This window comes from Mustela erminea, chromosome 20 (genome assembly GCF_009829155.1).
Source record: "Mustela erminea isolate mMusErm1 chromosome 20, mMusErm1.Pri, whole genome shotgun sequence".
Lineage (NCBI taxonomy): Eukaryota > Metazoa > Chordata > Mammalia > Carnivora > Mustelidae > Mustela > Mustela erminea.
Window position 1 is genome coordinate 12350920 of NC_045633.1, and position 26717 is coordinate 12377636.

Here is a 26717-nt window from a genome sequence, read left to right on the forward strand (position 1 = left end):
TGCCATCTCTGGTCCCGCCCTTTACTCTCCAGGGCCAGACTTAGAACCCTAGCGTTAACAGCCAGAGGGTAAGGCTGGTTTCAGAGTTTGGCCGTCCGCTAGGCTGTTTCTGTGTCGGGAGGGAATAGCTTTACCCAGAAATTCAATATTATAAGATCTCACTGCGGTCCCCATAATTTTTTTTTTTTGACTCCTTATCTCATGCAGAAAAATCCCAGGACCTTGGCTGGAGTTTCATGTGCACTCTTAAGAACTGGAAATAAAATGACTTTACCACCGTGTTTTCCTCCCAGTGTCTTGGTCCATTGAGAATTCATGCTGATGATCTGTTTTAAACCACTGGCCTGGAGATTGCTAAACTGGTCATTTGGGATGACATTTTTCTGTAGATCAAACTGGCAAAGAATTGAAAGACTGGTCCTGTGCTAGTGCTGGGAGAGTGTGAGCGCATTTTCCGGAGAATAATTTGGCACTAGGTGTCACCGTGTGTGTGTGTGTGTGTGTGTGTGTGTGTGTGTTTGGTAAAAGATACATAACATAAAATTTGGGGCGCCTGGGTGGCTCAGTGGGTTAAAGCCTCTGCCTTTGGTTCAGGTCATGATCCCAGGGTCCTGGGATCCAGCCAGGGGTAGGACTCTGCTCAGCAGGGAGCCTGCTTCCCTTCCTCTCTCTCTCTGCCTGCCTCTCTGCCTACTTGTGTTCTCTGTCTGTCAAATAAATAAAACGTTAAAAAAAAAGAAAAAAAGGATACATAACATAAAATTTACCATTTTAGCCATTTTTTAAATGTACATAAAATTTACCATTTTAGCCATTTTTAAGTGTACAGTGGCATTAAGTACATTCACATGGTTGTGCAACTATCACCAGCATCCGTCTCCAGGACTTTTTCACCTTCCCATACTGAAGCTCCGTACCTATTAAACGTTTAATACCAACCCATCCTCCCCACCCACCTGCCTTTCTCTCTAGCCTCTGAGAACCACCATTCTACTTCCTATTTTTGTGAATCTGACAACTCTAGGTACGTCATATGAGTAGAATTACACTTTGTCTTTTTGTGACTGACTTATTTCATTTAGCATGATATCCTCAAAGTTTATCTATCTTGTAGCATGTGTCAGAATTTCCTTCCTTTTAAAGGTTGAGTAATATTCCCTTCTAAGTATATACGACCTTTTGTTTACCTACTCATCTGTTGATGGGCACTGGGTTGCTTCCTCCCTTTGGTTATTATGAATACGCTACTAAGAACACAGGAGTGTAAATACCCATCCAAGCTTCTCTTTTCAATATTTTTTTTTGGTGTATGCCCAGAAATGCAATTGCTGCATTATAGGATAATTCTATTTTTAATTTTTTGGAATCCCAATAGTGTTTTCCACAGCGGCCACACCACTTTGCCCTCCCATCAACAGCATGGAAGAATTTCAGCTTCTTAACTAAGAGATGGGAAAGATTATCTCAATATATTTTTTTAAGATTTTATTTATTTGGGCACCTGGGTGGCTCAGTGGGTTAAGCCGCTGCCTTCGGCTCAGGTCATGATCTCAGCGTCCTAGGATCGAGTCCCGCATTGGGCTCTCTGCTCAGCAGGGAGCCGGCTTCCTCCTCTCTCTCTCTCTGCCTGCCTCTCTGCCTACTTGTGATCTCTCTCTGTCAAATAAATAAATAAAATCTTAAAAAAAAGATTTTATTTATTTATTTCACAGACAGAGATCACAAGTAGGCAGAGAGGCTGGTGGAGAGAGAGGAGGGGAGCAGACTCCCTGCCGAGCAGAGAGCCAGATGCGGGGCTCGATCACAGGACCCTGGGATCATGACCTGAGCCGAAGGCAGAGGCTTTAACCCACTGAGCCACCCAGGCGCCCTTCAACATGGTTTTGATTTGTATTAGTGATGTTGAGCAAATTTTCATGTTTATTGGTCATTTGTATACCTTCTGAGGTGAAATTTTTATACAAGTCCTTTGTTTATTTTTTAATCAGATTTTTTGGTCATTGAATTGTGGGAGTTCTTTATATATTAATGATATTAACCCCTCATCAGAAGTATATATGATTTCTCCCATTCCATGGGTTGACTTTTTACTTTTTTTTTATTTTAAGATTTCATTTATTTATTTGAGAGAGAGCACAAGCAGGGTGATGGGGCAGAGGGAGAGGGAGAAGCAGTCTCCCCGCTGAGCAGAAAGCTTAATGTGGGACTCCATCCCAGGATCCCAGGGTCATGACTGGAGCAGAAGGCAGCTGCTTAACTGACTTAGCCACCCAGACATATCATTTTTTTTTTAAAGATTTTATTTATTTATTTGACAGACAGAGATCACAAGTAGGCAGAGAGGCAGGCAGAGAGAGAGGGGGAAGCAGGCTCTCCGCTGAGCAGAGAGCCCGATGCGGGACTCGATCCCAGGACCCTGAGATCATGACCTGAGCCGAAGGCAGCGGCTTAACCCACTGAGCCACCCAGGCGCCCCCAGACATATCATTTTTTTACTTTGTTGATAGAATCCTTTCATTCATGAATATTTTAAGTTTTGTTGTAGTCCCATTCATCTGTTGTTGCCTGTGCTTTGGGTATCATATTTTTAAAAAATCATTGCCAAATCCAGTATTATGAAGCTTTTGCCTTATGTTTTATGCTGATAATCTTAGACTTTCATGAACTCTTACATTTAGATGTTTGATCTAGTTTGAGTTAATTTTTATATGGTATAAAGGATCCAACTTCATTCTTTGCATGTGGATATCCAGTGTTCCCAGTACTATTGTTGAAAAGACTCTTCGCATTAAATGATCTCTACATACTTGCTGTAAATCATACGTCCATTTACACAAAGGTTTATTTTGGGGGTCTCTATTTCGTTGGTTTCTAGGTCTTTATTTACGCCAATACCACTCTGTTTTGATTACTATAGCTTTGTATTAAGTTTCATTATTTATCTAAATTACATAGATCTTATTTAAATTATCTAAAATTATTTCAGTTACTTAAAATTTAAATTTAAGTGGCCATAGGTGTCTAGTACTTTCTGTATGAGACTTCTTAAGCTGCAACAAGAAGGTAGAGAGGATATTTCAAGCCTGAAGTTTGACTATCTGTATTTTCCTCTTTGCCATTCCACCTGAACTCTAGCATTCACACTCACTCTCTGCTGTTCATACTAGGAATAGTGAACATAATTAGCTATATGTAAATTTCCATTGAATGAAGCAAAAGAAATGCATTCGTGGAGGGAATTGGTGGGGAAAATATGTCCAGACTCTTCTGTGTTCTTTAGAGTACTTGATACTTCCTTTTGGGGGAAAATGGTTATCCTTTTTTCCAAAGACAAACGAATTTGTACTCAATAAATCTCAAACTAAGAGATGTGAATGCAGGAGAATTGTGACAAGTCCGAACTCTAATCATATTTAACATTTATTTATACAGTACTCCATAATTCAGACTTTATCTCCACTTATCTTCAGCCCTATTTAGTGAATGAGAAAATTGAGGTTTAGGAAGGTTGAATACATCCCAGACGTAATTAATGGCAGACCGTCTTCTAAACAACTTCAGAGTCTAAACAACTTCACATCTTTGTGAAAGATGAAAGTGAATTCACTCACTCAGCCTACGTTTACTTAGCATCTACTGTGCATCAACACCGTTGATGCACCGCTCTCAGGATCAATCGTATACTCCCAACCGTCCAAACCAGCAAGATCTCCCCAGTCCCTTTGGCTAGTGCGGTAGATAAAGGTCTCAGGTTTGCATGCTCCTCACCTCTCTTACGTGACCCTCCTTCCCATTCGTCTTCACCGCCCCCCCCCCACCTAAATTATTTTCACTGCAGCACCGGGCTCTTTGTCTTCACAGCGCTGATTGTGTTTCCAAGTGCCAAGTTTCAGTCCTGCCTGACTTTTTCCCCTTTTACCCGGTTAAGCTCCAAGGGGGCAGGGACTTTCTCTTCTGTTCATCCCCGTATCCCCATCCGTTTCAGAGTGCCTGGCACACCATGTTGCCAGGGAATATTTGTTCACCAACTGGGTGTCAAGACATGAACATTTCTTCGGAAGTTACGGTCCCCACGTCTGGCACAGCCAGCTAGACCGCATCCCGGGAATTCCCACCACCACGCTCCGCCTCTGTCCCTGGAAAGAGTGAAAGCAGCCCAACCTGGCTCCGCCCCCGCCGCTGACGCAGGCTCACGTGACGCGCGCCGGCGCGCGCTGTTTCCGGAAGTCGCCGCCGTGGTCTTCCCCGCCGCTGCCTCCGCTGCTGTTGCGGTCCCCGCGGAACTTTGCGAGTAGAACGGCTGAGGCGGGCCCGGGCGGGGCCGGGGTTCAGGCCACTCTGCAGAATGGAGATAATCAGGAGCAGTGCGTGTCCTCCGTGCACCTCCCCGAGTCCCCACGGCTCCCCCTCGCCCGGCTTGCTAGGCCCAGACCAGGGCCGGTTTGCTTGGCGGGGCCTGGATTGAAGCAGCCCCTCAGGGGTTGCTTCCTCTTAAGTCTGTGAGCTTTTGGGAGCCCTGCCCCTCTCTGTCCCGTGCGCCCCTAGGGGCCTTGTCCTCCTGCCCGGGCATCCCCCACGGCCGTGTGTCTCTGTGGCCCGGGCACCCCCCGGGGCTTGTCCTGGGCCCTTGACCCCCTCCAACCGTGCACCGGTCTGGGACTTGATACTCTCCGTCTTGTTTAATCCCTCTAGGACCTGCCCTCCTCCAGCCCGAGGTCTCAGGATCTCCCCTGCCCTTCTTTCCTCTCCCGTTAGGACCTCTTGGGCAGAAAGCCAGGCCACAGTTTCTGAGCTGCTTCTCGGTTTCTTCACAGATTTTAAGAGTAATCTTCACAAAGTGTACCAGGCCATAGAGGAGGCCGACTTCTTCGCCATCGATGGGGAGTTTTCAGGTATCCCTCGCTTGCAAGCTGGGGGCTAGCAGGGTACTGCTAAGGCTTCTGACTCCCTGCCCTCCCGCCTGCTGGCCGCTCCGCCCTGTTTGTGGCCTTGGGCGTTGTAGGAGTCTATGTTTCCTCTTAGACGTTTCAAGGGTGTGGAAGAGGTGCGGTGGGTTTGTGATCGTTCAAGCTCGGAAAGGTTACACATTGAGATCACGGTTTTGGTGCTGCTTCAAACTGTGACATGCACGTGGTAGGGTTAAGGTCAGACTTTTTTTGGTGTTTGGTAAAATGTGCATAACATAAAATTTGCTATCTTAACCCTCTGGAAGTGGTTTTTGTAGTTCAGTGGCACGAAGCACATTCACAGCGTCTTCCATCCATCTCCAGAACTTTTTTATTTTCCTGGAACTGAAGCTCTGTACCAGCAGTAACTCTCCATTTTTCCATTCCCGCTGCCTCTGGCAGCTATTATTTCTGTCTCTATGAGTTTGACTGTGCTAGGCCCTTCATATAAGTGGATTCATAGATTGTTTTTCCCTTGTGATTGACTTTAGGGTCAGGCTTTTGCAGGTAAATGAAGGCATTTCTTTATGCATTAGGGGGAAGTGTTCATTGCCTACCTCAGCATGGGTCTTGTATGTGTGTGTAAAACTTGATATCAACACTTAACGATGGCAAAGCTTTTTTTTTTTTCCTTTGGATAGAAAACTAATTTCTGAGTTGTTGAAGTCAGTAGGAACAATTGGTGTAGATAGCCTCTTTTGCTACCTGATTTTATGTGTTTAAAAAACTTAAGTCCTTTTTGAAGGAATCCATGCTCAGGTCGCTATGCTAGTGACCTTTAAGCACGAGGTTTCTAGTTGGAGTCAGTTCCCTGGGAAGCTCAGTTTTCAGCAGAAGTAATTTTGGGTTTTGACCTTGAAGATTCTTTGTCGTGTAAATATTACTCCAAACTATTGATCAAGATTGGTACTCTAACAATAATATACTTCAGGATTCCAAACAGTAATATACTTCAGGATTCCTAAATCGTCTGGTTATGCATTCATCCTTTTGAAGGCAGCAAAACTTATTTAATGATGGAGATTGCTTTCTTAAACCATTATTATGGCTTGAAGCCTGTTTTAGACACTAACACTGCCTATTATCAAATTAAAGCATTCACATCTCTAAATTCATTATTACAGTGTGTTTAGCTTGGTGGCCAGTGAAATTAATTCTCATTTTGAAAAAGTGAAGTAGGGAGCACTTCCAATTAATCATAATTCATAAGAATATGAAATTAGACGCTGTTGAATAGTTGACTGATGTTTAACATGAGTGTTAAAAAAATGTCATTTTTTAAAATTAGGGATCAGTGATGGACCTTCAGTAACTGCATTGACAAATGGTTTTGACACTCCAGAAGAAAGGTATCAGAAGCTTAAAAAGGTAAGTGGATGTGCTCCAACATCTCCCCCGGCCCCACATTGGTCTTCCTTACGTTGAATTATAAAGAAATGTTATCATTAAACTTGTACGTTAACTTCTCTGCTCCTTCTGTGAAATGATATTTTAGTGATGTTAAAAATAACAGCAAAAATAATTGTTTGCTGGAAAACATTTTGGGGAAGGTTTAGTATTTTCAGTGTTAATTTGATTTGTAGGGAATACAGTGTGGTTATTTTAATCATTTGGAAATAGGCCTAATGTGTTGCTCTGGTTGGTGGATAGGTGCTTAATTGGGAAAAGTATTAAGAAATGTAAGTAAATTAATAATACTTCTGATACGTAATTTTTAATCTTTTGTAATTGGAAGTATTCTGCTAAAAGTCAGATTGAGTAGTTAGAAAGCCCGTCTGACTGAGAGTACTTTTGCTCGCGTTGCATTTATAACACTGATTTGACAGGTGTTTTGTTTCCCTTTTCCAGCATTCCATGGACTTTTTGCTGTTTCAGTTTGGCCTTTGCACGTTTAAGTATGACCACACAGATTCAAAGTAGGTTGTTTTAATAAATGGCGGATTTTTTTTTTTCTTGGTGTAGTATAACCCATTAAGTCTCCTTTTTGTCTTCTTTCCCTCAGGTATATAACAAAGTCATTCAACTTCTATGTGTTCCCAAAACCCTTCAATAGATCCTCACCAGATGTCAAGTTTGTTTGTCAGGTTGGTAGCATAATTGATTTTCTTCTGTTAGGAAGTGCTGATGGGGCAGTGCGGAAATGTGGAATCAGAATTCTTTTTTATTTTAATTTATTTGACAGACAGAGATCACATGTAGTCAGAGAGGCAGACAGAGAGAGAGGGGGAGGCAGTCTCCCTGCCGAGCAGAGAGCCTGGGGGCTCAATCCCAGGACCTCAGGATCATGACCCGAGCCGAGGCAGAGGCTTTAACCCACTGAGCCACCCAGGCACCCCCAGAATTCTTCTTAAAGTTTGGTTCTGCCTTAGACTTTGGGTTTTTAGCAAACCATTTCACCTCTCCGACTTTGAGTTTTAGGGTGGCAAATTAATGACACTGCTCTTTTCTTCTTTCTTTTAGAATCAGGGGTAAGAGCAAGAGACAGGCAGACAGAAACCAGAACCCAGGGTTTATTATTAAGCAAAGCTGATTTTGGGAACATGGCTTTGTAATGTGTTTCTGTTTGGGATTTTTTAATATCTTACCCTTGTTTGAACCTGCAGATCAGGTCCTTCAGGCTTCTTCCCTTCCTATTTTCCTTGTACACATCTCCAAGAGTAGAGCTCTCTTTTCTAGAGAAACAGAGTATGTATGCATCCTGTTCAAAAAGAGAGAACCCAGAAGGGGCTAAAGTCATATGCTCATTTCCATTTCCCTCATTCCCCAGTGAAGAAAGAGAGCCTGTAGTTTCCTCCCGAGGAGGAGAGGGCATGCTCTCTGTATCAAGGTAAGGATTCAGGGAGGTTGGCCTTTAGAGTTGTAGTTCATTTGGTAGACCTCAGTAAGTATCAGTTTCTTCTTTCTGTTCTCTTAGTAATCTGTTATAAAGGATAAAGAGGATGCGAGTGAGTGGCATAGTGTGTGCACGCGTGATTAGAGACAAGGGATGGTCTTTTTTACCTTATAATCTTGTGTCTTCACTTCTCTCTCAGCAAAGTTAGTTCACTTGAGTCTTGCCATCCTTCCCTCTGCTTGTAAGTAGGAATGCAGTTAAGAAAGCCTGGAGTGTAAGCTTCCTAGTGACTGAGCCATGCTAAACTCTTTCTGTAATACGGCAAGTGAAATTAGGAATTAATCCTATGCCTGGAGCTGTAGAGGAAAGGTGAAGATAATTTTGGTTTTGTAACCTGGTTTCTTAAATAAGCAAGCAAGCCTTTATTCTGCATTCAGTTAATATTCTTTTATCAATTATCTTAGTCAGGGATACTAATTAAATGGTATTTGTAGATTCTTTTTTCTTTTCTTTTTTTTTATTCGTTTATTTGACAGAGAGAGATCAGTAGTAGGCAGAGAGGCAGGCAGAGAGAGAGAGAGAGAGAGAGGGAAGCAGGCTCCCCGCTGAGCAGAGAGCCCGATGCGGGACTTGATCCCAGGACCTTGAGATCATGACCTGAGCCGAAGGCAGAGGCTTAACCCGCTGAGCCACCCAGGTGCCCGTATTTGTAGATTCTTACTGAGGAAAAAACTGGGCTCCGTTTGGCAATTTGTGTGGATAAAGTTTTCCAGTAATACCTCAGGAGAAGATAGAAATGTTAAGTGGGTCCCATGACATAATTAGCTGGGCCTCAGTTGGGCAAAAGCAGACACTGGCAATGAGACACCTTAGGAATGATGCTTTGTTCTAAATACCAACACGAGTGCGGATGCTACAGATGCAGACTGGAAGTGGATAGGAAGAACTCTGGGTCGTACGAAGCTATTCTGTGGCCACAATCGGAATATTTAATGCAATTCTAGTTGCCACTACTCCTTACAAAACACACAAAAAAGATGTGATAGAGTCGAACAGGCCAGAGACTCGTGTCTAAAATGGACATTGGGGGGGCACCTGGGTAGCTCCATTGGGAAAAGGTCCTACTCTTGAGTTTAGCTCAGATCATCATCTCAGGGTCGTGAGATTGAGCACCAAGTCCGGCTCCACACTCAGCATGGAGTCGCTTGTCCCTCTCCCTCTTCTTCCCCCCATCACCCCACTTGTACACATGTGTATGCATGTGCTCGCTCTCTCTCTCTCGAAGAAATAAAAAAATAAAATCTTAAAAAAATGAAATAAGGGGCACCTGGGTGGCTCAGTGGGTTAAAGCCTCTGCCTTCAGCTCAGGTCGTGATCCCAGGGTCCTGGGATCGAGCCCCACATCGGGCTCTCTGCTCCACAGGGAGCCTGCTTCCTCCTCTCTCTCTGCCTGCCTCTCTGCCTACCTGTGATCTCTGTCTGTCAAATAAATAAATAAAATCTTTTAAAAAATAAATAAATAAAATGGACAATGATAAATGTTACAATTTTTTTAGTCTGGAAAAGCAAAGTCACAGAAAAGGTTTAGACTTAATATGTAAATTTGTGAATTATATGGATAAGGTAAATGATACTATCTTTGAATTTTTGTTTTGTTTTGTTCTCCATCCAAGATGATTTCTGTTTTGTTCAAAATTCTGGCACTGTTGGGACATCTGGGTGGCTCAGTAGGTTAAGCATGTGCCTTCTGCTCAGGTCATGATCCCAGGGTCCTGGGATCAAGTCCCACACTGAGCTCCTTGCTCATCAGGGAGCCTGCTTCTCCCTCTCCCTCTGCCTGCCGCTCGCTCCCCCTGCTTGTGCATACGGGCTTTCTCTCTGACAAATAAATAAATAAAATCTTTAAAAAAAGTAAAATTCTAGGACTGCAGCAGACTTGCATCTTGCACAGAAGTTAGCTTCTAAAGTCAAAGAGTGGGGCAAAAATCATGTCTAGGCAAAAATCACCTTGGATTTTTAAAACAGGTAGGGTTTGGGAGTATAGCAGCACGATAGGCTCTTTGAAAAATAAGTGTCTGTACACACAGTAGAGATGCTTACACTCTAGGCAGGCTATGGAAGAATGGGCAGACCAAGAACCACATACACTCCCAGGGAGTGTACCCATCCCGTGGGATGGGAGGCATTTACATTACTTAAAAATTTTTTATGAGTACAGTTGATAGATAATATTAGATTAGTTTCAGGTGTACAACATAGTGATTCAACATCTCTGCCCTGCTGTGCTCACAAGTGTAGCTACTACCTGTCACTGTACAAGACTATGAAAATATTAATGATTGTGTTCCCTGTACTGTACCTTTGGTTCCTATGACTTCATCATTCCGTGACTGGCGGCCTGTACACTTCCACTCCCTTCTCCCCTTCCCTATTTCCCCTCTAGCAGCTATCAGTTTATTCTCTGTGTCTTAGGCATTTACCCTGTTTTTATCTCTTTTTCTTCTCTTTTTTTCTTGGTGAGCATCAAATGTTGAATTCATTGATGATAATACATAAATGATTGTGAAATATCAAAATATTGCTGCTGTTTGTAGAGTAAATGAGTTTTTTTTAATACCCTCTTCCTCGTGCCACTTCCTTCCCCATTTCTCTCCTTTTTCCTTTTTTTTTTTTTTAAAGATATTTATTTAAGAGAGAGTGTGAGTGAGAGAGAGAGAGGGAGCACAAGCGGGCAGGAGGGACAGAGGGGGAGGGAGAAGCACACTCCTTGCTGAGCAGGGAGCCCGACATGGGGCTCGATCCCAGGACCCTGTGATCATTACCTGAGCTAAAGGCACACGCTTAACCAGTTGAGCCACTCAGGCGCCCCTTCTTTTTCCTAACTTTTATGACTTGTATACATACACAGATTTCCTCCACTTATGATGGTGGCATGTCCCAATAAACCCATTGTAAGTTGAAAACAGTGTAAGTCAAGACTGCTTTTAATACCCCTAACTTGCTAGACATCATAGAGTAGCCTGCCCGATCTTAAGTATGCTCAGAACACTGAAATTAGCCTGCTCTTGGGCAAAATTATCTACCATAAAGCCCATTTTGTAAAGTTAAAAATCTCATGTCATTTATTGAATACCATATTAGAGGGAAATACAGGATGGTTGCTTGGCTGGTGTGCCTGGCTGGCTCTGTCTGGACCAGGCAATTCTTGATCTCAGGGTTGTGAGTTTGAGCCCCGTGATGGGTTAAAAATGACATCTTTAAAGAGAAAAATAGGAATGTTTTTATGGGTACAGAATGGTTACAAGCACTTGCGTTCGCGTGGTTGAGCGGGACCTGCCACTGCCCGGAGTTAGGAGAGAATGTAGTATGCTATAGATCACGAGCTCGGAGAAGATCCAAAATCAAAAATAGAACTATAGTTTCTTCTGAATGCTTATTGCTTTTGTACCACCGTGAAGTGGAAAAATCCTAAATTGAACCATTGTTAAATTGGGGATCATCAATATCCGTAGGTCTGCACATGTATACCTAACTTTAGCTTTTTAAAAAAAAAATATATGGGGTGCCTGGGTGGCTCAGTGGGTTAAAGCCTCTGACTTCGGCTCAGGTCATGAACCCAGGGTCCTGGGATCGAGCCCCGCATTGGGCTCTCTGCTCAGCAGGGAGACTGCTTCAACCCTCTTTCTCAGCCTGCCTTTCTGCCTACTTGTGATCTCTGTCTGTAAAATAAATGACTAAAAGCTTTAAAAAAAATAAAAAATAAAAAAAAATATAGAATCTTGGTATTCATATTTTATGTAACATGTATTTTCCATTCAACATGGTTTCTTCATATTTCACAGTATGGATATATGTACTTTAATTGGAATTTAGAAACTTTCCAAAGGTTCCTTTTTTTTTTTTTTTTTTTTTTTTTTGGAGAGAGAGAGAGAGTGGGAGAGAGACTCCTAAGCAGGCTTTGTGCCTAGCATGGAGTCTGACATGGAACTCAGTCTCATGACCTTTGATATCATGACCTGAGCTGAAACCAAGAGTCAGGTGCTTAACTGATTGAGCCACCCAGTTGTCCCAAAGGTTCCCTATTTTAAACGGTATTACAGTCAGTATTCATGTGAGGTGTATCTTGGTATATATATAGGACTTTTTTTTTTTAAAGTAAGCTCTGTGTCCAATGCGGGACTTGAACTCAGGACCCTGAGATCAAGAGTTATATGCTCTCCTGAGTGAACCAGCCAGGAGCTACATATATGTAGGAATATTTTTATGGGATTTAAAAACTTTTTTAAAAACATTTTATTTATTTGACAGAGAGAGAGAGACAGAGGGAACACAAGCAGGGGGAATGGGAGAAGGAGAAGCAGGCCTCCCACTGAGTAGGGAGTGCAATGCGAGGCTCCATCCCAGGACCCTGCAATCATGACCTGAGCCGAAGGCAGATGCTTAACCCACTGAGCCACCCAGGTGCCCTACAGGATTTTTTTTTTTTTTTTAAGATTTTATTTATTTATTTATTTGACAGAGAGAGAGAGAGAGAGAGATCACAAGTAGGCGGGTGGGGCAGGCAGGGAGCTGGCTCCCCGCCAAGCAGAGACCCCGATGCGGGGCTCAATCCCAGGACCCCGAGACCATGACCCGAGCCAAAGGCAGAGGCTCAACCCACTGAGTCACCCAGGTGCCCCCAATGGGTTTTTTACAGATTTCCTAGAAGGGAAATTGCTGACTCATCGGGCATAGGCATTTGGAATTTTGATAGCTGCCTGAAACTGTTCTCCCGGATAGCTCTGCTCACTTTTTAAATCCTGAAAATGTTACATTTGGGACAAATAGAAGGTAATGGATACTAAACCCAAATAGATTTTGTAGGTTTAAGGATTTTTTTTTTTTAATTATGGTAAGAAATACATAACAAAATTCACCATTTTGAGTAGATTTTAAAAGATTTTATTAGAGAGAGAGAGAATGAGCAGCAGAGGGAGGAGCAGAGGGCTTGATCCTAGGACCCCGGGATCATGACCGGAGCCGAAGACAGATGCTTAACCCACTGAGCCACCCAGGCGCCCTTATGGTAGTATTTTCTTAATGTTCATTTCAACGTCTGTATTTCGGCTTACTCTGGGTTTGAGATATATTTGTGTAATCAGTCTTGTTCCTGAGAACTTTTCTCTATTTTTGATCTTGGATGTAAAGTCCAGCCAGTGAAGCTTTTAGGTTTTCACAGTCACCCTTGGGGTGGATGTTAATATGTTACAACTTGCCCATGTGAGCTACTTTAAACTTGAACTGGTGGTGAGAGGCTGTCAGGACATTTTATTTCTTTTTATAGTTTCCTCTTCAGTGCACTGATCGGTAGTTTTCTGCCTTTATGGGAGAAGATGTGTTTACCCATTAGAATTTTCTTAAATATCGTGAAACGAAGCCTATTTGTTTTATAAGCTCTACAGGAGAAGAGCCTAGATAGCTTAAATGAATGGGTCATTTGGCAGCCTTGGAGTAGCAATCCTAATTTTCTGACCTTTGGCATGCCACTTCCTTGGCTGTCTGCCTTGTTTTCGTGTGTGAGTTACCTCACTGCTTCTGTTCACCTATCTGCCGCCAACATCACCAAAATGTGTGTTCTGTTCCCTCTTGTTTCAGAGTTCAAGCATTGACTTTCTAGCAAGCCAAGGATTTGATTTTAATAAAGTTTTCCGCAATGGTAAGATTATTTATGGCTTATCCCTAGAGCTTGTAATTTGGGTCTGGATGAGAATGGTCTTTGGGCCTGCCCTCTGAGACAGAATCTCAGAGTCCTGGTATACCATGTGCAGCCTTAGAATTTAAAAAAAAAACTCTTTTATTGTGCCTTTTAAAATGTGTAGCCTTGTCTACCGTGAACTGAACGAGAAGAGTAGAGGCCACTCCATTTCGCTCTAACGAGGCCTCACGAACTCCTGATCTTACTGAATGGACTTTATTCTCCCACTGGTGCGACTTTGTGGCCCTCACAGGCCACCTGTGGGGAGCACTGCTCTGTTTTCTTCAGTGAGACAGGCGGCAGAGTACTTTAAAAAGGAGCTGTATGCTAGTAGTGCTCTCATGAAAAGCTCCCTTTCTCAGGTGACGCTTGCTTCATAATTGGAGGTGGTTTCTCACCGGAGAAAGAAAGTCTGCGTAGACAGCATGGTCACGACAGCTGACTGGGTTGTATGACAGGTGGGCGGATCCCCCGAGGAAAGGGACTACGTCTCATTCATTTCAAATCCCCGGGGCAGAGTGCAAGCCCTTGGCTGGGTCAGGGAAATGACCATAATATTCATGAGGCAATTTCTGGTGTTAAAGTCCCCGCCAGAGTGCTTTTCCTTCCTTTATTGCCTGAAAAATGTTTCAGAAAGCCTCTGGTTTTCCCCGCTGTTTTAAGCACCTGCTGCTCTAAGGTCAGTAACTACTTTTAATTATCCTCACAAATTGTATTCTTTTCCACCGTGAAGGCAGGATCATTGAGTGAGTTCAGAAGGGAGATTTTTCTCAACGAAAGTGGTAGAACATAGACTCAAAACATTCTCTGCCTCTCAGCAAGACTGTCTTTCAAGCCCTTTAGAACCCATGCCGTGGTGTTTTTTAATTGTCTCAATGGTACGGCGTCTTAGTTTTTATGGATGATTGTGATTTTTGGAAACACTGGAGAAAAAAGAATTTTGCAGCCCAAACTGCTTAACATTGGGAGTGAACCAGCTGGGTACCACAATTTGGGTGTTTTAAAAAATTTTTTCTTTTTGCCGCATACTTGATTCTGAAAGCTATTGTAAAATACAAGATCAAAGGGGCACCTTGGGGGCTCAGTCAGTTAAGCATCCGACACTTGATCTCAGCTCAGGGCTTGATCTTAGGGTCAGGATTTCAAGCCCCACGTTGGGCCCCATGCTGGGTGTGGAGCCTACTTAAAAAAACAAATAGGATACAAATTGCAAATGTCGTAAGAGCGCTATATTGGACTAAGTGTAGAAATCTTTCGAAGGAACTATTTAACCAGCCTCTAAGCATGTTTAGCTTCCAGCCTGATGGTTTTATTTCCACGAAAGGAGAGAAACAGCCAAATTGGAGTGTGCCTCATTCTCCTTGTTTTGGAGCCAGACCTTGGAATATTTTCATCACAACCGAGTCAGGATTCCCACATTTATCATGACCAGACTCGTCCCCAGGTGTCCGTTGGTCTCCTTGTTCGCTCATGGTACTTGCAAGCCGCTTGGGTTCCCTCTTCCCAGGAGCCCCTGTTGGCAGGGATGTTGGGCGTGCCACCACTTCCGTCACTCCTCTTTCTGCCCATTTCATGGGTGTGGCATTCAGGACAGCCTTGGCTTTGGCGTGCTGTCTTCTGTCTGCTCCTACCTCCCTCCTTGTTGGGGGTAACATCAGCATCCACAGGGATGACCAGCAAACACTCTGTCTTGTCTGCTTCTTGACCAGGTGCACAGCAGTCTTGGCTCCTGTGTCCCCTCCGCCATCTCTGTCCTCTACCCGTCATGGGTCTTATCACCGCTAACTGTGCCCGCCTCCCGCATTTCTCACACTGACAGCGCTACCTCTAGTCCTTCTTGCTGACTTCGTCTCGTTACACGTGATGTTAACTTGTTTTTTCCATTGTGGAAACACACATACCACTTAGCATCTTAACCGTTTTGTTTTTTTTTTTTTGAGATTTTTTTTATTTATTTGACAGAGATCACAGGTAGGCAGAGAGGCAGGCAGAGAGAGAGGAAGGGAAGCAGGCTCCCTGCCGAGCAGAGAGCCCAATGTGGGCCTCAATCCCAGGACCCTGGGTTCATGACCTGAGCCAAAGGCAGAGGCTTTAACCCACTGAGCCACCCAGGCGCCCCCATCTTAACCATTTTTAAGTATTCTGTTCAGGGGTACCAAGGACGTTTGTGTCTTGCAGCTGTTGGCATTAATAGTGTTGATAACGTTTGTTACCAATTAATTTTAACAACTCCCGATGCTTCTTGCATGGAATGATGAGTATTGCTGACAGTCATGATTTTCCAGTTCCATCGGTGGGAAAAGTTCATTAGTGTCCCATGACTTTTAATGGTTCCCATTATCATGATGATCCCTAAATGGGGGTCTCAGTACCTTGCTCCTGAATGTTAAGTTTCTATCTACCATGCTTAATTTATGTATGCCCTTAGCTGATTTACATATCCAGGAGATAACTTTGGATTTTCACTCCTTGGGCCCAAAACTGTCCTTTACCCAGTGCTCCCCTCCTCCGGAAGTGGACCTGCTGTCTGGTGCTGCTCACACCTAATAGCCTGGGGTCGTTTTTGATCTCTCTCTTCCCTTTATCCCTCCCTTCCAGTAATATCTGCAGGTTCCTCTCCCTCTAGTCTCTGTAGTCTAAGCTGGGTCACAAAGCATGACCCACTGCCTACTTTGTAAATAAGGTCGTCTTTTAAATAAAGCCACATCTGTTCTTTTACCCTGTGTGTATGGCTGTTTTCATGTTGGAAAAACAGAGTTGACTGGTTGTAGCAGCACTCCCCGTGTGGCCCACAAGCCTGAAACAGTTACTGTGTGTTCCCCCCTTACGAGAGAGTTTACTGACCTCCGATGGAAGCAGTTATCTCTTGCCTGGACAGTTGCTTTCAACTGACTTCCCTACTTCAACCCTCAGAGGAGTCTAAGTGATCTCTTACAAAGGAGAAGCGGATAATGTAATTATCTTGCCTAAAACCTTCTAATGGCATTCCATTGCTCTTAAAAGAAAACAAATTCTTTTTAAAGATTTTATTTATTTATTTTTGCAAGAGAGAAGAGAGAGTGTGTGTAAAAGCAGGCGGTGGGGTAGAGGGAGAAGCAGACTCCCCGCTGAGCAGGAGCTCTAGGAAGGACTTGATCCCAGGACCCTGGGATCCTGACCTGAGCCGAAGGCAGACACTTAACCAACTGAGCCACCCAGGCGCTCAGGGTAGAATTAATTCTTATCCTGGCCTGTAAAGGCCTGGGCAGTCTTGCGCTGTCCTTTCCATGCGGACATTGTGCTGTTCTGCTCACCGTGTTCTGGGCGCGCCAGCGTGCTTGCTGTTTCGGGAGCAGCCTGCACCCTTCCGTCCTCTGCGTGTTTATACTTGTTCCCTTGCCTGAAATACTCCTCCCCTGGCTCTTTGCCCACCTGAGGCATTCTTATCCTTGGGGTCTTCCCTCGCAGTGACCTTGTCTGATCATCTTGTCAAAGGTCTTTCCCTTCACTGCAGGGCAGAATGCATCTCCTTTCTCCCCTTGAGACCCCTTGTGCCCAAGACCGCGCCTGGCCGGGTAGAAGTACCCAATAAGCGTTTGCTGGCAGAAGAATGAATGACGGGAGCAAATGAACAGACAGGCGTTATTTCAAAATCATTTGCTTTTTCTCTTGATTTTTTTGGGATATAGTTACATATATTCAGTCTTTCCTGAGTGTTTTAGATTGACTGGTTGGTTCAAGAATTTATATGTTAAAATTTTTATGTTTAGTTACCTCTGCTAATGTATTCTTTTTAAAATCACACTTAGGAATTCCGTATTTAAATCAGGAAGAAGAAAGGCAGTTAAGAGAGCAGTATGATGAAAAACGTCTGCAGTCCAATGGCGCAGGAGCGCTGTCTTACGTATCTCCAAACACTTCCAAATGTCCTGTGACAATTCCTGAGGACCAGAAGAAGTTCATCGACCAAGTGGTGTAAGTTCCAGAACAGAAACCAGATGTGCATGATGTAAATGAATGCTGGTGCCGAACTGACAGCTGTGTTTTTTTAAATGATTTTATTTATTTATTTGAGAGAGAGAAAGAGAGAGAGAGAGAGCATGAATTGTTGGGAGGCGCAGAGGGAGAAACAGACTGTCTGCTGAGCAGGGAGCCCGATGGCGGGGCTCGACCCCAGGACCCTGAGATCATGACCCTAGCAAAAGGCAGACGCCCAGCTGACTGAGCCACCCAGGCGTCCCCCAGCATCTGTATTTTAAGCTTGGGCTGCGCACACATAGCACACGCAGGGGTGATAGAGGGGATGGCGGGATTTCATTGTGTCATACCTGAATTTGTGTAATCACAGCACATTGTAAAATAGAATTTTGTGTATTGTACTTAGACTTCCCACGTGTCTTGGGCAAGAGACTCTCTCGGCCAGTGGGCATACCCCCTATATATAGGACGGAGGGCCCCATAAACATCAGCTAGTTTCCCTGAAGGCAGAGGAACAAAACAGGCCCATTTGGATATTTGCAACACATCCATGTTTTTGTTTTGTTTTGTTTTGTTTTTTAAAGACTTTATTTATTTATTTGACAGCGATCACAAGTAGGCAGAGAGGCAGGCAGAGAGAGGGGAGGAAGCAGGCTCCCCGTGGAGCAGAGAGCGGGGCTCGATCCTGGGACCCTGAGATCACGACCTGAACCAAAAGCAGAGGCTTTAACCCACTGAGCCACCCAGGCACCCCTGTTTTGTTTTGTTTTTTGAATGAAGTTTCTGACTATCACACCAGCCATTGGAGGAGCGTCTGGTTTTCTTGGGTTTTTGGTGTAACTGCTTTATTAGAAAAGTAAAAATTAATATAGTGACTTCATTTTCCTTGAGTGTAGTTGACACACAATGTTACATGAGTTTCAGGTGTACAAAAGTGATTTGACAGGTTTATACGTTGCGCTGTGTTTGCACGTGTAGCTCCCATCTGTCCCAGGCCATTGGTGGTACTCCTCTAACGCTCTGCTTTTTATTTGCGTAACACTTATTTCATTTTTTTGGTTTTATTTTTTTAAATTTAAATTTGGTTAACATATAGTGTATTATTGGTTTCAGAAGTAGAGCTCAGTGATTCATCAGTCTTCTATAACACCCAGTGCCCATTACATCATGTGCCCTCCTTACTGTCCACTACTCAGGTACCCCATCCTCCCACCCCCTTCCCCTGTGACTTACTTATTTCTTAACTGGAGGCCTGTATCTCCCTCCCCCCTTCACCCATTTTGCCCAACCCCCTACCCCCCTCCCTTAGAAAGGTAAAAATTTAAACCACTTGTTTTGATGAATCCTTGAGAAGTTTCCCTAACTCATGAATAACAACAACAAAAAGACTGTGGGTCCAAATAAAATGTTTTTTTAAAAAGATTTATTTAGTTTTAAAGAGAGAAAGAGGGGTGCCCGGGTGGCTCAGCGGATTAAGCCTCTGCCTTCGGGTTGCGTCATGATCTCAGGGTCCTGGGATCGAGTCCCACATCGAGCTCTCTGCTCAGCAGGGAGCCTGCTTCTCCCCCTCTCTCTGCCTGCCTCTTTTCTATTTGTGATCTCTCTTTGTCAAATAAAAAATTAAATTTAAAAAAAATAAAAAGAGATTACAAGGGGGAGAGAGGGAGAGAGACAGCATGTGCAGGAGGGGCAGAGGGGGAGGGAGAGAGAATCACAAGCAGACTCTGAGCTGAGCCCGGAGCCCCACACCGCAAGGCTCAATCTCACAACCCTGAGACCATGACCTATGACCAAGAGTTGGGTGCTTAACCAACTGCGTGGCCCCAGGCAATCCCCAAATAAAGTATTTCTATGGGGAACCATGTATATATAACTTGTTCAGTGTAGCTAAAAACTTATAACCTGATTGGGTAAAGTTACCCTGACCTATGTCCTTACAGTGAGATTGCTTCTGAGTATGGTTATATTCTGTTGGTCTATGACTTCATTCCTTAAAGATACTGATGGTAATGTTTTCATTCTAATTCCACAGAGAGAAAATAGAAGATTTACTACAAAGTGAAGAAAACAAGAACTTGGATTTAGAGCCATGTACTGGGTTAGTTGCCCTGAATGTTTTCATGCATTCTTTTTTTGGAGAGGTGGATGATTTCTGGCATGTGCTCTGTTTTGATCTTTGAAATGTACATTCATAGTCTTGTTATTATTTGTATGTTCCCAGGATGTAAGCACTAACTTTAGCATTAACATAGTGGGGACAATGGTGTATTGAGACACTGAATGAACAGCTTGTCCTATTCTCAGAGGGTTGAGAAAACCCTTGTGCCTCTTTGGCTTTAAGTCAAGCCCCAGAGTGGTATAATTACTTTAGCCTTGAAGAATGGTTAATACCTGACAGCTTAAAGGGAAGCATTCACTGTCAGCCTGCTTCTGTCCTTCTGATTTCTCTCGGCAGCAAACAGCAATCAGTGTTCAAAAGAGGCAGTGACTCAAACGCCTTACTTCCCTTTTACTTTGTGACTAGCTTTCCAAAAGTGTTTTTTTTTTTTTTTTAAATTTTATTTATTTTATTTGACAGACAGTGAGATCATCAGTAGGCAGAGAGGCAGGCAGAGGTGGGGGTGGGGGAAGCAGGCTCCCTGCTGAGCAGAGAGCCTGATGTGGGGCTCGATCCCAGGACCCTGAGACTGCGACCCAAGCCGAAGGCAGAGGCTCAACCCACTGAGCCACCCAGGCGCCCCACAAAAGTGTTTTAATGCATGTGTCTCTTAAATGTCACTGGACAGCCACGAGAAGTGATACTGTGGTTGGATGAGATCTTTTACCTCTTGGGTAAATGGGATGATAATAATAATAATAATAATAATAATAAAAGATTCTGATGAACACAGGTGACAATGGCTCCTGCCACCTCAGATAGCCGGCCTGTATTTTGTCAGCATATCACCTGTCACTTCTCATGGACTCACTTTGAAAAATTAAATGTCTTTCCCAACCAGTGCTCGGCTAGGATTTTCTTTTAATGAGCCCAAATCAGGACCTTCTCTTTTCTTCTTACAGGTTCCAAAGGAAACTGATTTATCAGACTTTGAGCTGGAAGTAAGTGTTTATATTATGAGTAAGAGCTCTGTGAGGGGCCCAGGATCGAAAACTGTATACAATCTTTTAGCTCTCTTGTCACTTTTAAGATTGTGCAGCTCCTGGTCATCGGACCATGTCACACTCCTGGGCTCTGCTTTATTGTGCTACTTCCCCCTACTTCTTAAGTTCCTTACATACCTGCTAATTTCCTTTGCTGTTATTTCTTAGCATGTGCTTTTAAGCCTTTAAAATTTTCTTTTGTCACTTTGGCCTGAAGTCCATTAAGTTGGATGTATGGTGTCGTGGTCTTTGAAGGTATATGATACAGATGGGGTTTTAAGATCTAGAAAATAGGTAGATGAGTGTTTTTGTTTTGTTTTGTTTTGTTTTTTGTTTTTGGGGTTTTTTTAGAGATTATAATTATTTATTTGGCAGAGATCACAAGTAGGCAGAGAGGCAGGCAGAAAGAGAGAGAGAGAGGAAGAAGCAGGTTCCCCACTGAGCAGAGAACGGGATGTGGGGCTCAATCCCAGGACCTTGGGATCATGTCCCAAGCTGAAGGCAGAGGCTTTAACCCACTGAGCAGCCCAGGCGCCCTGATGAGTGCTCTTTCTAAAGCAGAGATTGGACCATAGGTGGGTTTTAGGAGGTCTCTGGATCCCCTGAATTCTCATCCATGATCTTGTGCAGGTGTTTTTCTGGAGGTGTTTCTGGTGGTTTCTCTGTATTTTCTTTTTTTTTTGCGGGGTGGGGGGGAGCATGTGTATGTGTGTGCACGTGAGGGGGTGGTACAAAGGGGCAGAGGGGCAGAGGGTGACAGAGAGAATCTCAAGCAGACTCCATGCTGAGCATGGAGCCCGTCGCAGGACTTGATCTCATGACCTTGAGATCATGAGCTGAAATCAAGAGTTGGACACTTCACTGAGCCACCAAAGGGCCCTCTGTCTGTATTTTCAGGTAGATCTCTAGCCAAAAATTGAACATGAGTGAGAGCAGTTGGATGTCTGTATTTGACATTGGGGCCATTATTCTCCCATTAGAATCTCTCAGTGATACATACATGAAATTTACCTTGAACAAAAGAGGAGAAGGGCCATTGTCCTCTGAATGGGCTCCTTTCCTGTCATGTTACCCTTGCAGTGTACTCCATGTGGGTTCCAGATTCCTCTTCTTGGCTCTTGCAAGCGACCATGCCAAACTACGGCACAGTTAACTTTTCTCAAACCTTCTCTACGTATGCCCCATAAGATGGCCTTCACAGTTGCCCTTAGGAAGTAAATGTTCTTATATTCGGAAGCAAGTTTGTGTGGTAATGAGCTGACTGTGTCATGTGGTACGTGACACCTCAGAAGATGTCCTCGTCCTAAAAAATTAACTTGAAATCAGATACACTCCTGCCTTTTAAAAAGCAGACATAGAGAAATCTTGGGAAGCTGGAGTATTATGGACTAGGCTTCCTATAAAGTCTTCATCGTAGTATTTATTTTATATTTAATAAAGCTTACTGAACAATAGCTGTAGATTTGCTTTGAACATACCTAGGGCTTTAGCTGTCATTGTCTCCTCTAGTGATGTCCTGTTGTCTCTCTCTTCTTTAGGTATCCCAAAGGCATCCACGTTGACACTTTAGAAACTGAAAAGGTAACTCCCAGAACTATCGGGCACCAGACCCATGCAGTGAGACGTTGAACGTGCTCAGAGTCAGGATTGACTCCTGGCTCTGCTTCCTGTGAGCTGGGTGGCTTTGGGCAAGTCAGTTCACCTTGGGAAGCTTCGTCTTCCTCATTTGTATTCTGGAGGACCTGCCTGACAGTGACTGTCTGTGCCTGTTTCACACCTGTTTTGTGGTGATCGAGTGGGTCCATGGACATGAACATGCTTTGTAAACTTGAATGTATGCAGACATTAGTATGCCTTCTGATGATGGCAGAAAGCTGTAGTGCTCTGCATGAAAAAAAAGGCTTCCTGTTTGGCGGGCTCGTGAAATTCATAGAATCTGGGGCATAAGCATAGGCATCGCTCTAGCACATTCTCCTGAGGTGTCCTCATGGACCCCTGATGGGCCATGGGAGGCTGAGGGTGGGTTCCAGTAGCAAAAATGCAGAACTGTAGAATTACGCGGTTGCTCCTGAGTCAGATGTCCAGTGAAATAAGAGATGAAGTTATTTGAAAAATCTTGCTAGAAGATAAGTCTCAGACTCGGACACAGCATGTGATGTGCTTAATTGATGAAAATGGAAAGCATGAGAAAGAAGGGACTGGTTTTCTGATGGGAAAGCCAGGATTTTTTTTTTCTTACGTCAGTGAAATACACAGAAATTTAATTTAAAGCCACCTGTTCAGAAATTCATGTTCACATGCAGCATAATTTCTTAGTATTCATCGTGAAACGTATCTTATTCTCACAGTCTGTTGATACTTGGAGGTGACCTCTGTTGGGGTGAGTTAATAAGACACGAGCAAACGTCATGCATGCGCTGAGGCAGGATTTTGTTTTGTAACACATCAACTCAGTTTTCGGCAGCGTTTCAAAATATTTTCATTGGGTTAGCCCAGGAAGGCGGTGTGCTGGCAAAATGTGTAACTTTGAATGTCAGCTGAATCTGAGTTGTTTGAGGTCAGGTTTCCTCTGGAAAGGTGTACGTCTGCTTTATGTCTTTCAGAAAGAGCGCTACATCGTCATCAGCAAAGTAGATGAAGAGGAGCGTAAGAGGAGGGAGCAGCAGAAACTCGCTAAGGAACAGGTGACTGAGTCACGTTCATGTCCTTTGGGTGAGAAGCGACACCTTGATACTGACTTAGGCCTTAGGACCTGTGTTTGTAGGTCCCGTGTCACATTTAGCGTCACGAATAGTGTCCTACCGTAGCAGAATTGAGTTGGCAGAAACACCTAGAACAGAACAAGGAAACTTAAGGTTAAAGCCACCAAAGTGAGTCTGACCGTGAATCAGTCTCTAAGAAACCGTCGTCTTGGTCATCATTCGGATTGTACGTCCCTGAACCGCACGCCTGTTAGCTAATGCTGCTGTGTGTAGCTCTGGGCACAGTTGCTGATTTCCCTAAAACAAACTCTGAAACTGGTGATGCGACAGATGAGGATGACGTGGTATTTGCATTGTTGGAGCATCGTCACCCTGGTTGTGGTCCGGAGAACGGATCCCAGGGAGGAGGACAGGAGGCGGGGGGGCCGGTTGTGCTGTGGACCGACCTCGCTGGGATAGGATAGTGCGGAGCCACGTAGGTGGACCCAGGAGAGGTTTAGAAGGTAGAATCAGTGGAATTTGGGATTGGGTATGAGTGGTGAAAGTAGAAGAGAAAAAAGACAGACAGTCAAGCCAGGAATCTGAGCCACTGGGTAGACTGGTTTCAGACGGGGTTGGGCCAGATGATCCTGGTAGGGGGACACAGAGGAGGCCAAGAGCTCCCACATGCGTAAGGCAGGGCCACCTCTGACTGACTGAGTCAGGAGGATGCGGAAAGCCACTGCTGGATTTAGACAACATATTACTTACACAGAGAAGGAAGAGCAGTCTGTGGCCATCCCTCCCTAACCGCGCCTGATGCCCTCTGATCTCGGAAGCTAAGCGGGGTCGGGCCTGGTTAGTACTTGGGCAGGAGAAGGAAGAGCGGCCAGAGGTACTGGCTGCGTTGGTCCCAACCACCAAAATGACAGCATGGAGACCAGAGGGGCCAGGGGACCGCAGTGTGAGTTGTGCGTACCCCATTACCAAGGAGTGCATTCTGGAGGGCAGCTGAGTCCTATTCTGTGCCATAGCCCTCTTCTGCAAAGGGTGGGGGCAGACAACTCCAGGCCTCATCAGAACCTGGAAGGTGTGAGAAACCCTCGTGCCAGCCTCCTACCTGCTCTTCCGGGGTGTTCCACCAGCACAGAGACGGGTCGGGACTCAGGCCTTTGCCTGTGTTGAAACGTGCTAAGTCACCAGGTACCATGGCACAGGTGTCCCCCCACATTGGACAAGGACTTTACCTTCTGTTTTTTGACCTGATGACATTGTAGATGTCTTGGGATGTCCGTGGGTGGGTGTCCTATCAGCGGGCTTGTCCTTCTGGCGCGCAGGAGAGAAGGTGAGGTGAGGGCTAGGTGTGGCTGTCATCGGTCGGGAGACCAGCACCGGGCTGGAGCACCTACCGTGTGCCGAAGAACGAGGATTAGATGGTCTGGGCTGGGTTCCTGAGGGAATCTGGCATTTAAATGATAAGCAGGAGTAGGAAAATGTACCCAGAGGGTCTTGTGACCAGCAGCCAAGGGAGGAGAGTGTTGAGGGGATTGTGAGCAGAGAAGAAGTTAAGGATAAAAACGGAGATGTGGCCACTGGGTTTAGCCTTGGGAATAGTTTTCCTTATTTTTTTTTAAAAATAATAATGATTTTTAAGTGTGGCAGTAAAAGTTTAATAATGGTTTTGAGAGCTAGTTCCAACCTCTGGGTTGGAACCCAGAGGACAGAGGGGAGAACAAGACAGAAATCTGAGACCCCAGGGAACTGGATACTTAGCAGCGACCCCAGCGCTAATTCCTTCCAGGAATTCAACTGCTTACCCACCTGGCAAGAAGGATCTTCTGGTTACAAGAACAATGAACACTCTGGCGTAGGAGTTAGGGTGAAATTACTTATTCGCCATTTCTAGTGTATTCACCGTGTGTTCAAGCATTATGGTAGGTGCGGAGGGCATGAGAACAATTTATTTATTTATTTATATGAGAGGGAAAGCGAGATAGCAAGTTAGCACCGAGCAGGAGGGAGGAGCAGAGGGAGAAGCGGACGCACCGCTGAGCAGGGAGCCCGACGCAGGGCTCGATCCCAGGACCCCGGGATCATGCCCTGAGCCGAAGGCAGACGCTTAACCACCTGAGCCACCCAGGGCGCCCCAGAATGAATGATTCATGGCTTTTCCTAAGAGTTAACAGTCTATCTGGGAGAAAGTCCTAAAACATGTCATTCAGACATTTGCATAGGATTATAAAGTTTTAAAAAAATATATATTCTTAAAAATTAAAAAGAAGTTTTAATTGTGGGAAAGTACACATAACAGAAGATTTACTCTCCTGTTTCGAAGTGCACAGTTCTATAGTGTTAAGTGCTTTCCCCTTGTGTAGGCACCCCGTCCTTCCCTGTAACCGTTCTCATCCCCTTAAATACTAACTGTCTGCCCCCGCCGGCCCCTGCCATCCACCTTCTACTTTGTCTCTCTGAGTCAGACCACGCTAGGCACCTCATGTGAGTGGAATCATCCAGCATTTGTCTTTCAGGGGCTGGCTTAGTTCATTGAGCACACTGTCCTCTGGGTTCAGCCGTGCAGTAGCAGGTGTCAGAATTCCCTTCCTTTTTAAGCTGACTAGTAGTCCACTGCCTGTAGAGACCACGTTTTCTTCATCCATCTGTCATGGACACTTGGTCCTTCTGCCTTTTGGTTCTTGTGAATAATGCTCCTCTGATCATGGGTGTGCGGTATCTCTTGGAGTCCCTGCTTTCAGTTCTCCCGCGTATATACCCAGACATGAAATCGCTGGGTCATAGGGAAATTCTGTATTTAATTTTTTGGGGCGCTGCCGTACCATTTTCCATAGCGACCGTATCCCTTTACATTCTCACCACCAGGGAACGAGTGTGCTAGTTTCTCCCTATGCCCGCCATCACTTGTTAGCCTTGGAGTAGTTTGCAGAGATGAGCAGTTTCACTGAGGGCGAGCCCAGAGAGCAGAGGGCTGCAAGGAGCTAGTGAGCGGAGAGAAGTCTCCAGTAACAGAGCTCTGATGAGACAGGAAGGGACAGCAGGTGCACCCAGCATAGCGCTGAGGACAGGGTGTCCAGATAGAGAAATTGAGCCTCTTAGGACATCACTGGGAGGAAAGGAGAGAAGAAACTGGGTAGGGCTGAGTCTCAGAGTGCTATGTTTTAAAGGTACGGAAATGCATTTGGCAAGGAAGAAAGCCAGGCATTATGACAATGCTTGATTGGATCAGCCAGCCCACTGCTGGATGGGCTCCCTCCGAATGTACTGCAGTATTGAATTTGGCCAGCAGGTGGCAGCTCCGAAGAGTTTGTGTTTTTAAGGCCACTTGGACTTGGAAATTCCAGCAGATGATGCGAAGTGATGGGTAAACCCTCGGTACCGTTATTTTAGTAACTAATGAATAATTTGGGACT

At 44.6% G+C, this 26717-nt stretch overlaps 1 protein-coding gene across 7 annotated transcripts in view; it reads left to right on the plus strand.

Annotated features, from left to right (window-relative positions):
• Window positions 1–4192: 4192 nt before the first annotated feature.
• PARN (poly(A)-specific ribonuclease) overlaps window positions 4193–26717 on the plus strand; it is a 156995-nt gene continuing 134470 nt past the window's right edge. For all 7 annotated transcript variants that reach the window (XR_004281745.1, XM_032327095.1, XM_032327101.1 and 4 more), the window contains exons 1-11: window positions 4193–4364; window positions 4815–4892; window positions 6235–6314; window positions 6795–6862; window positions 6949–7030; window positions 13414–13474; window positions 17302–17467; window positions 19503–19568; window positions 20531–20569; window positions 22150–22192; window positions 23215–23295. Coding sequence is in view for 6 of the 7 variants with exons in the window: in XM_032327095.1 (XP_032182986.1) it covers window positions 4346–4364; window positions 4815–4892; window positions 6235–6314; window positions 6795–6862; window positions 6949–7030; window positions 13414–13474; window positions 17302–17467; window positions 19503–19568; window positions 20531–20569; window positions 22150–22192; window positions 23215–23295 (783 nt within the window). In the remaining variant the exon portion in view is untranslated. The remainder of the gene's footprint in view (window positions 4365–4814; window positions 4893–6234; window positions 6315–6794; window positions 6863–6948; window positions 7031–13413; window positions 13475–17301; window positions 17468–19502; window positions 19569–20530; window positions 20570–22149; window positions 22193–23214; window positions 23296–26717) is intronic.